The following is an 11,121-nucleotide window of genomic DNA, read 5'->3' as shown; positions in this document are numbered from 1 at the left end:
GGGCCTTGTTAGTCTGGAGAAAAGAAGACTGAGAGGAGATTTCCTCGATACATATAAATACCTCAAAGGTGGGTGCCCAGAGGGTCACAGAACCTGGAATCACAGAATGGTTTGGGTGAGGAGGGTACTCAGGGATCATCTCGTTCTGTCCCCTGCCATGGGCACGGATGCCACTCACTGGAGCAGGGTACTCAGGACCCCATCCAGCCTGGCCTGGAACACTTCAGGGATGGAGCAGCCACAGCTTCTCTGGGCAGCCTGTGCCAGGATGGTGCCAAACGCTTTTCTGTGGTGCCCAGTGACAGGACAAGGAACAATGGCCATTAACTGGAACACAAGAAGTTTCACCTCAATGCAAGGAAGAATTTTTTTTACATTGAGGGCTGCAGAACACTGGGACAGGACTGGGCAGTCAGGGATTCTCCCTCCCTGGAGACATTCCAAACGCACCTGGACACGTTCCTGTGTCACTGCTCCAGGTGACCCTGCCTTGGCAGCAGGGTTGGACTGGGTGATCTCCAGATGTCCTTTCCAACACTAACAGTTCCGTGATTCTGTGTAAACTTCCAAGAAAAAGAAAAAAAAGCAATTATTTCTTCAATAACCATGCCTTGAGAGGCAGCACACTGCCTCTTCAGAGTCCTCAATCCCTAAAACAGGACATGACCAGCAAAGTTCAGTGGGCAGCTCAAAAGAGCCATCTCCTCTTAATAACTCTCCAGTGTTCTCTGTGAAAAAAACAAAACCCCATCAATCCAAACAAGAGCAAAGAAAAATAGGAATAGCTGCCCAGGAACAGGTTTTCCAATGGTTGCAGAAAATGGGTAACAGCTTATTCCAGGTAAACAGTGGTGCTTTGCTGGGTTGCTCATTTCTTTAAAATCTCTTGGTTTACATTGTTTCACAGCCTGTTTGAGGAAATAGCGTAAGGACTTTACTGTTACAGAATTATACGCTGAAAAGTTCCCACAGCAGAAGGTTATCGACTCTTTGAAATTTAAGAAAAGGATCCTAACTACAATCTTTTGATTTTTCTGTTTAAAATGTGGCACAAACATTGAAATCTTTAGAGAGTTTACATAATCCAGAGAAGGGAGAACTGATTAGTACCTGCTATTGAGTTTATCTTTTTTAGGAAGTACCCACTGTGTGACAAAAGAAAATTTACTTATTTTCAGAGATTAGAAATCAAAGCCTGTCCTCTTACAACACTGTGTTTACAAGTACAGCAGTACAACTCCTTGACAAACTCCCTAGTGTCTCTTACTACTTCCTAAGAAAAGAGGTTGGATGTAAGGGTGAATACTGAAATAAAAGTAGCTAATAAAACCACTGACAGATGCATATCTGGAGTCTATTTAATAGATACATTAAAGGCAGAGAGCTGACATCCATCCTCTCAACCCCTGCTCAGTTCATGCAGTTCATATTCAGAACTTGTTTGTGATCTAAGTTGTTTTCTGACATCTGATTAAATGTTGAAACGTGTCAGGCCCCAATTAAACATGACCTAGGGCAGTTTCAGCTTGTGCATCAAACCAATGTGATTTTAACTATAGCAATGGCTATTCTTTGATAAATCAATACAGTTCACTTCCATATACAATAGTTAAAAATTATCAAGAAAGCAGAACCAAAAAGTATCTGTTGTATCTGTGACATATTAGTGGTTTCCACTGTTTTCATATTTCTCCTACAGGAATTTACTTTTGTCTTCTCTCCTTTTCTCTTTGTCCCTCAAAGAGAAGTTTACAGATATTGAGATGTTAAATATTTGTAAGGCTAATTATACCAGCTAAAACATTAGAAAATAAATGTTGTACTGTTGCCAGCAAAGAAGAAATCCATCAATCACAATTCCTCCAGTTAATATTTCAAGGTTCAGTCACTTGGACTCTGAGCTCTGAACATGCCTGGGTTCCTGCATCATCAGGGCAAGAAAATCCTCTCATTAATCCGGATTGGAGAAGCAGAATGATGCTGAACAGGAAGGGGCAGATGGACATTGGTTGTTTTCTACTCATTGCAGAAAAAATGTAATACATTTTGTGGCTATTTTTGGGTACAAATAAAGAACCAGCTGTGAACTTTGATAAAAATATCCTATGGTGCAAAACTCCTGCATGTCCTGATGCCAGGCAAGGTCTGGTGGGGTGTCTGAGGCAGTCCCATCATTTCTGTCTAAGGACTAGTTAGAAAGATATGGAAAGAGGGTTTGATAATGGATCACAGTCTTAACTAAAATATGAAATTATGGATACCTGGATAGCACACAGGTCTCTTTTACTTTATGAGAGGTTTGTTATTTATCTGCACTTTCCAACAGAATTGTGTATAACAATACATAAAATGCTCTTTCTGAGGACCAATTCCAAATGTTCTGGGGTACCAATAAAAGAAATTTAACTTACAGTGGAGTTTTGTTTATTCTTTGCAGACCTGTCTTTTCTATCCAGTTTCCCTCCTGCCTTACTAGAAAAGGAAGTCAGATCCCTCCCTTGCAACAGCACTAAACAGTCCCTAAAGCTGCCCCACATCATATGGCACGGATGAGAATATTTTCCTAATCAGGACTATAAGGTTCTTAGCTCTCCTCATCACATGCCTACAGATCCTGTTTAAAAAAAAAAAAAAAAAAAAAAAAAAAAAAAAAAAAAAAAAAAAAAACCCCAAAACACACACCAAAAACCCCCACAAACTTACCAAAACATGTAAACATTTTCACTGAAATAAAGAGACACCATTGCTTAAATTTGTGTACCAGCCTGGATATCAACATTTTTAGAGAAAAGAAAAAAAAAAAAAAAGAGGAAGAGATTATTTGAAATTTGATTTTTACTTCTAAGGAGAACAGAGTTTGACAGAGGAATGAGGTACTGCAGTTTGCTGGCTGTTCCCAGACTGCCCTGAGGAAACTGGCAGTGTCCCACTGGGCAGCAGAGTGTGGTGTCTGTAACCACAACACAGCAGGAGCCAGAACACAAGGGTGCCCCATGGCCAGGTACCTGCTCCAGTGACACATTCCAGGGGACTGCCGAGTCCTTGCTGCTTTCTGGGGTCACTGGAGTGAGTCAGGGCTCTCCTTTAGCCCCTGATGTGTGTGGCTGGCACACCCTGAGCAATGTCTCACATCTGCTCCAAGGGGGGGCAGCCAGTGGGGCTCTGACAAGGTCCCAGCCCAACATGATGGGGCTGCAATTTGTGTTCCTGGAAAGTAAAGGAGGGGGTGATGATCCCCAGGCACAGCAGTGAGGTGAGAAGCTAAACCTGCCATAATGCAGTATGTAATTGCCTCTGGAATATTTGAGCAGATTATACAGAGGCATAAAGGGCTTCTTCAAATTAAGGAAGGAAGGAAGGATGCCTTTTTTTAAAACAGTATCTTTAGAGCCTCAGACTGAGGAGCTGGTGAGCTCTGATGTGACAGATTGAGATCACTGGGAGTCAAACATTCCATGCACTGTACAAAACCTGACAACAGCCAGAGTGCCAGCTTTAACAGGGACACTTCTCAGACACTGTGGATGGGCAGTTGTTTTCTTCCTTTTGGGGATTTACAGATACCACAGATGTGCCACTTACCTCAGTACCAGGTCACAGGGATATTTTCTCTCCAGCTGATCCAGAATCAGTGGCCCTTTTCTCATTTCTAAATACAATTCTGAACATAAAGGTAGCAGGCACTGAAATAATAAACCAACAATAGTATTTCTTCCCATTTGTTAACTCCTGGAGGATGCTACATTTAATCACAGGAATGAAATGGCTCCTCTCACATTCTGCTGGACAGGGTTCAAAGCACTCAGAGAGGCCAGGCCTACACCAGAGTTGTGACTGTCAGCAGCTGGATGGTTGGATGTGCATCCCACAGGATGTGTGGCACTGCCCAGCAATCATCAGAAGGGTCACAAGTGGAGAGGAGAGCTGCAGGAGCTGCAGTTCTCACAATAAGCAGATACAATTATTATCATGGTCTATATTCAACAGCAGATTTATGCACAAATCTGATTTTTTTTCTCCTGGAAGATCTACAAGAACTAAAAAGGATGTAGGAGAAATTAAGCTTGGTTTAAACAAATGTTACCCACATCTACAAAGAGCAAAATTTCTTTAAGAATCAAATCTTTTTACCTCATTTCTCTGTAGTGTATTCTTCCCTAAAATCCTGATCAGGCAAAAAGAGAGGGGGTGTGAGACATTTTTCCCATGAATGCATTCCAGTGAAAGTGCTCACATGCATGCTGTATGCAATACACATCTGCAGAGGGGACAGATGCCTGCACTGAGGGGCTCTGTGCTTTGTTCCATGGAAGTAAAGTGCACACATTTCAGTTTCCCCTGGCAGTGTGCAGGGTTGTGAATGGATGGCAGGTCACACACAGATTACATACCGTGCATGTTTGTGCTCTCTATGCCTTTCTCCCCTTTCCATCTATTCTTCCCACAGAAATTCAGTTTCATCAGTTTTGATGGAAGTGTCTAATGAATCCCAGATTTTGTAGAATGGGCTTTTCCATCAGTGACCTTTACAAGAGGGACATTGGCAGGAGTAAAATTGCTTTTCTACAATACTTGCCATCCAAAATGATCACACCATCTCATGAACCAAACAGGATTTGCAATCTCACAGTGAAATCAGTAGAACATTAAGTCAGGGCTCCACATTTACCCCTCCTACACTACTCTTGTAAGAAATAGATAAGCCCTTGACCAAACATAAATGCAATGCCAAAGTTCTTAATGTAATTATTAATTTAATAAAATATATAAATAATCATGCAGTTCAGCTATTTAAAAGAATTTGTGCTTGAAAGAAATTACAGCACAGATGGCACAAAACAAAGAACTCACTCCTGCTCCAATTAAAAGCTAAACTCTGACTCACATAATTGCAAACAGAATCACTCCCAGGTATATTGACAGAAGAAGATCACTTTCAGCTCTCATAGATTTTTGAAGGGCTTGGTAGAGCTAAGTCACATATCTGACCTAAGCAGCTGAACTGGAAATGCTGACTGTCTTCTTGACATGAAAACACTCTCCTGCATCTTCAGAAGTGCACACACAATTGAAGTCAGGCAATTTCTAGAAATCAAAAAACCTTTTAGTACTTTCACATCTGAGTGAGGCAGAACTTTCTAACGTGAAAACACAGATAAATCTTTATAATGCATTTTGGTTTTAGTGGATATTTGCATGTATTTGCTAGAATTAATAAAACAAACTTCTTTCTATTTAAATATATGTCTCAGTCTCTTGTTCCCATGCAGAAAAGGAAACACAGCTGGAGAAGCTAGAATCTTACCATGAGGATTAGAGAAAAAAGTGCCAGGCAGTTTGCAGCAATCATAATTCTTTGCTTATAAAATGCAGAACTAAAGCATGTAGTATTATCTATAACATCATGTCACACTTGCCAGGGTTAGTTATAGGCAAAGGCAGTTCCCAAAGCAGCAGATTGCTGAAGGGGGAAGAGGGAAAGGAGGGGTGAGAAATGGCTCTCACTGCCTACTTTGCCAATAACAATGCCCTGAGAATCAAGTGAGCCCCTGCTAACATTACAGAATACATGGGGCTGTGGTGGAACTGTTACTCCCAACTGCAGCAGGAGCTCACATTCACCTGCCCCAGCAGCAGCTGGGCTCTTCCCTCCAGCTCTCCCTCCCTCACAATCTATTGCTTCCCCACCTGAGAAAAATTTCAATTCTACTGTCAGGGCTGAGAAGCCAGATGTAATGTTTGCCATAAAGAAATACAATTTACAGTATGAAGGGCATTTGCTACAGTACAGCCCTGAAAGAAAAAGCTAAACTTTTTGGTCCATGCATTGCCTTTTTTAGTCTAGAAAACATAAGACTTTTGCAATGGCAAAATGGAAAAATGTGCCATGTATTTGTGGTCTAAAATCATGTTGAACAACATCAAAATGTATGTTCACATGAAGAGGATTTTAATATATCTTTTTTCCCCCCGTTGTTTAAAATATTGAGAAGCTAATTATTGAGAAATATTGAGGCATAAGAAGCTAATATTAGACACTTAAATCATATGCTGATACAACACAGGAAAATATCTATGGTTTATAATTATGAGAAATTCCTTTTTCTAGGTCTTGTGGAAAATACTGGATTGACAGTCCTAGTAGTACATAGGCCCAGTGAACAGTTTCCCCTCACTATTCCCACTTCAACACCACCTGGAGTGAAAGCACTGTCTCTTGATGAACATAAGCAGGTTTCCATGGTCATTTTGTCACATGAAATACTCATAGTATTGCCAATGCCCCCAGTGTCAACAGTTCTGTATTGAATACAAACAGCCATGCGGAAACTACCTTTTGTAGAGGTGCTTAAATTCTAAGAGCCTGTTATCACTTCTTGTCTGAGCAGGATTTAAACCAGCAGCTCTGAGATGAAGCTATTTTATTGCAACAGCAGTAACTTTTAGTGCAGCTTCTACTACACCACACAGAAGGACAGCCTCTCTCCAGGAAATGTACACTTGAAGTAAAAGAAAACCCAACAAAAGGACAGAAGAGTGTGACCAAATTGCCCATGTAAAAAGCACTGGGTATCAGACATCAGCCTCCAAATAACAGTCCTCTGCTACCTCTCCTCCCTATAATTCAAGTTCCTACCTACACACAATCCTGTATTTCAGTGATCTTATCATGAGACAGATAAGCCATTTCCAGTTTTTAAACTCCAAGAATTTGCAGGGACACTGTGATACTTGTTAATGGCAAAGCTATGGAAAGGAGATAGTTCTCATAATGATGGCAGAAGAGAGGGTCTTGCTTGTAAGAATTTAACCACTCTGCACTCAGAATTCTCAGAGCCTCTTGATTCTACTGTTCAAGCTGAGCTGACACTCTTTCATCTCTAGCATCTCTGTTGTAAGCTCCAGGACACTGAAAATCAAAGCAAAGAAAAACACTAAGTCTTTTGACAGGCCTTGTTTTGCAATCTTAAAGGCTAAGTAGAATACTTCAGCATTTATTTTGCCTAACTGGAGTCTAAACTTCAAGTCCACCAGTGCTCTTATTAAATATTAGCCTGTCAAAATGTTAAAATCCGAACATGTTCCAAGTAACAATGCAGTAATTGATTGGTGTTATACGGAGTTTTAAATATACCTTTGTTATGTTTGGCTTTACAATGAAGATAAGATAAAGTGTTTTCCCCTTGATTAGGTTCAGAGATAGTCCAGTCAAGGTACAAGACACCTTTTAATACAGAAAAATTATTCAAGAATTGTTATCTTTGTATTCAAAGCAGGAAGGGGATCCCACAGTCCTTCTTCCCTGCTACAGGTGATCTGTGCTTCTGTTATAAAGTTACCTCTAACTGAAAATATAACTTACCTCAAGCTCAACCCCTGAGGGTTCAGAAAGGCAGGTGCAGTGTAAACACAGCACACAGCCAGATGCCAAAGCCTCTCAAACAGGGAGCACCTGGAAAGCAGAAGGTTTTATTTCTCAGTGTCACGCTACAGCTCAGGACTAGAAGTCTTATCTACACCACCCCAAAGAGGTGCAGAAAATTGCAACAATTGAATCCTAATTACATCCAGCTCTCCAGAGATGTCACTTCCAATTTAACACACACAGCTCCAAAGAGAAGCATTTCATAGGGAGACAGGAACAATGGACAAGAAGCTCAACTACTCAGGTGATCTTTACCTGGAAAACTCCTCCCTTTGGCAGATCTCCAGAAGGAACAGGTCATATGTGAGAGGGAACTGGGCTAAGAGCACTCCCCAGGTGCTTCTGGGAAGGCCTGCCCTAATTCCAGCAAGGGCATCATAGCAATTTAGCTCCCCTTACTCCTATTTCAGCACTTCAGATTCCCTCTCTCTCCTCCAACAGCTTATGTCTTGCTGGTGTCACTGCAAACAACAATATTTGCTGCTGATAGGGATAAACTCTCAACATTGTCTTGACTGTGTGCAAACTCTCTCACTGTAACACATCCATTGACACTGCCCAGTATAAACTGAAATGTGAAGAAGTAAAAGATTAAACCACTGAAGTAGAGGTACTAATAGGCTTTATTTCCAAACAGGATGGGAATGGTTGGAAAAACTATTCAATGGCCCTAAAGTCTGGATAAAGATACTAATCCACCTCAGTACTACCTCCTTTCCCACTTGCAGCTCTGCAAACAACATTCTGCTGCACATAAAGGCTCTGACCTGAAGGTCCAGAGATGGAGACCCTTGCCTTACATTCAGGCAAAGAATATGGGAAAGAAGGAGAGGGAAAAGCTCATTGTTTCACACTACCTTTTACACAAGCTAGTGCTTAGCACAGTACAATGCTACTAGACAGCTGCTAATGCCATCTGACAGTCTTCCTCCATTACCTCTTGCTGTGAGTAAATCCAACATCCTCCTGGCCGTTTGTCTTGGGCAGGCATGTGATTTGAGGCACGGTTTTAGAAGCTGATTAGTAAATTCACTGTAACCCACCTCAGAATAGAGGCCTGACCCTGGTGTGTGCTGTGAGACCTCACACCCTGCTGGTGTGTGTCCCTCCCTAGGCAGGAGCAGGGAGGACCCCACTGGTGTGTGTCCCTCCCTAGGCAGGAGCAGGCAGGACCCCACTGGTGTGTGTCCCTGCTAGGCAGGAGCAGGGAGGACCCCACTGGTGTGTGTCCCTGCTAGGCAGGAGCAGGTAGGACCCCACTGGTGTGTGTCCCTCCCTAGGCAGGAGCAGGTAGGACCCCACTGGTGTGTGTCCCTCCCTAGGCAGGAGCAGGTAGGACCCCACTGGTGTGTGTCCCTCCCTAGGCAGGAGCAGGGAGGACCCCACTGGTGTGTGTCCCTCCCTAGGCAGGAGCAGGGAGGACCCCACTGGTGTGTGTCCCTGCTAGGCAGGAGCAGGCAGGACCCCACTGGTGTGTGTCCCTGCTAGGCAGGAGCAGGGAGGACCCCACTCACCGCTGGGAGCTGGGCTCTGTCCCTCCTGGGGAGCTCCTGCCGTGCTCTGTGTCCCTGGGCTGCTGCTCCTGGCTCCCTCCAGTGCCAGCCCCAGGCTCTGGAGCTGTGCTGCATCCAGGTGCTCCCGCTGCCATCCTGTCACCACGGCGGCGTTCTCGGGGCCCAGGTTTGCTATTTGCTCTGGGGACAATGCCTGAGAGGAACAAAAGACAGAAAAATTGCTTTAGGCTGTCAATTATAGAAGGCAGGTAAGGAATCAGAAGTCAGCACTGCCTTGCATTTGGAATGAGGGACATTAGCCTTCAACATTGTGTTGCTATAAAAGAGCTCAATAGAGCTTAAAAGAATCCTCTGTATTCATTTGCTTCCCTGACCACTCATCTATCTGTCACCTTTCTCTTTGATGTTGGAAGCTGACAGCTTGAGAAGCTTTCTATGCCAGCACTGTATTGTACACTTCTTCAATACATTGTTGGAGTTTAATTTTCCAGCCATTTCTTTTCTGATTTGTTCAACCTCTTGTGTTTTCATTTATTTCCTCTTATTTCTGCTCCCAAGCAACCTCACTTGAACTTACATTTGACCTTTGATTATAGTTAGCAGTAGAGCAATGAGATGAAAAGACCCCATGCTTTAATCTTATTATTCAATTTTCTCTTTTAGATTGAAAATCTTCCCAGTTTGTTCATATTAAATTTAAAAATTAAACATGGCAATCATAATCTTACAGTAATTATCTTATATCATACAGCAATTAAGCAGTTTGTAAAGCCTGCATTATTGAGCAGGCTGGTTTGCTTTAGTTCTAGTTAACATTCTGCAGTCACAAGCATTTTAACCCTCCCACACAACAAGCCTTTTTTCTTGCAACAATTCTGCATCCAGGTTCTACTTTGGAAAGACAAAATTCCCTTTGCAAGTAGGTCAGATGGAGCAAACCCTTGCCCATTTTTCATTGTCTACCAAATGGTGTGCTGGTTTAAACTCAGCAAACTCATGGAAATGCCTACAGGTTCAGACATTCTGAATTGAACATCTTCCTAACTCACTTGAAGTACATAATACAATGTAATTTTTCATAAATCAAAATCTGAATAATTTATACAGCTGCAAAATGAAGCCATAAAAAACCTGTGTAAAACCAAAGTCTTCTGTGAATCTTTCAAATACAGAAAACTCTTCCAAAGAGGTACTCTGCTTTTTGTTAATCACTTGTTGTAGTATTATTACTACTCTTGCTAACAAAAATGTTGTTTGTTAGGAACTCTACAAGATGATATAGAGCTGTTTTGCAAACAAATAGTTTCTGTAATGAGATTTTAGGCTTATCTGAACTGTCAGTGGTACTGTGCACAGTTAGTGCTCAAGGAATTTTTCCTTTTTATGGGAGCTGACACAGTTAACTCTGTTTAGCTCAATGTCCATAAGTACATTGCTTGCCTGAGCATCTGAAAGAGACCAGCCCAGGCAGAGTTTTAACCTTGTCACTAAGTCAAAGAAAGTCAGGGGCAATGATCTCAGGATCCCTGTGCTAATTTCTGGTCCACATTGAGTACTGCTGTAATTAGATGTAATTCCTTTCTATCTGCATCTGCCTGCACAATCTGTTTTTCAGAGCTAACTTGGGAGAATGGTGCCAGATTTTAGGTTAATAAAACAGCTCTTGCACACTCAGCAGAGAAATCTGTAGCTATTACAGCATCCTCTCAAATGTTAATAAACAGAGACAAAAATCCAGATCTGAATCAAATGTTGAAAGATACAGTGTCTATGCCCTGTTTTGTGATACTTGCTATTTCTTTGGGATGCATTCTGAAGGATGAATAAAGCTTGTCTAACATGTTTCATGGGCATCACAAATACAGATGATACAGCTGAGAGTTAATGTTCCAGATCCTTGATGGTCTCTCACTTGACAGACCATAGAAATTTTTTTGCCAAAACCCAAAACCTATAAATCAGTGCTGCAGTTTATTTATACCAGAGTAAAAACAATAGAAATTTAGTAACTTCTTCAGTAATCAAGCTCTTACTTGGAAAATTTCAGGAGGTATATGTCTTACTGCTGATGGCTGGATATATGGCATCAAGCTTTTATCAATGGCTTTTAATTCATCCTCATTCAAACCACCTAAAAACCCACAGAATAGAAAAAAAAAAAACTCAATTAATTTTATTTTT

At 41.7% G+C, this 11,121-nt stretch overlaps 1 protein-coding gene across 1 annotated transcript in view; it reads right to left on the bottom strand.

Annotated features, from left to right (window-relative positions):
* Positions 1-7,957: 7,957 nt before the first annotated feature.
* OTOA (otoancorin) overlaps positions 7,958-11,121 on the bottom strand; it is a 30,970-nt gene continuing 27,806 nt past the window's right edge. The window contains exons 26-28 of the mRNA XM_058816182.1: positions 10,974-11,071; positions 8,937-9,133; positions 7,958-7,994 (exon numbers count right to left, since the gene is read on the bottom strand). Coding sequence (XP_058672165.1) covers positions 7,958-7,994; positions 8,937-9,133; positions 10,974-11,071 — 332 coding nt within the window. The remainder of the gene's footprint in view (positions 7,995-8,936; positions 9,134-10,973; positions 11,072-11,121) is intronic.

The sequence above is a fragment of the Ammospiza caudacuta genome, chromosome 17 (genome assembly GCF_027887145.1).
Source record: "Ammospiza caudacuta isolate bAmmCau1 chromosome 17, bAmmCau1.pri, whole genome shotgun sequence".
NCBI classification, from domain to species: domain Eukaryota; kingdom Metazoa; phylum Chordata; class Aves; order Passeriformes; family Passerellidae; genus Ammospiza; species Ammospiza caudacuta.
The sequence above is the reverse complement of the archived record's forward strand: the minus strand, read 5'-3'. Positions and strand labels throughout refer to the sequence as shown.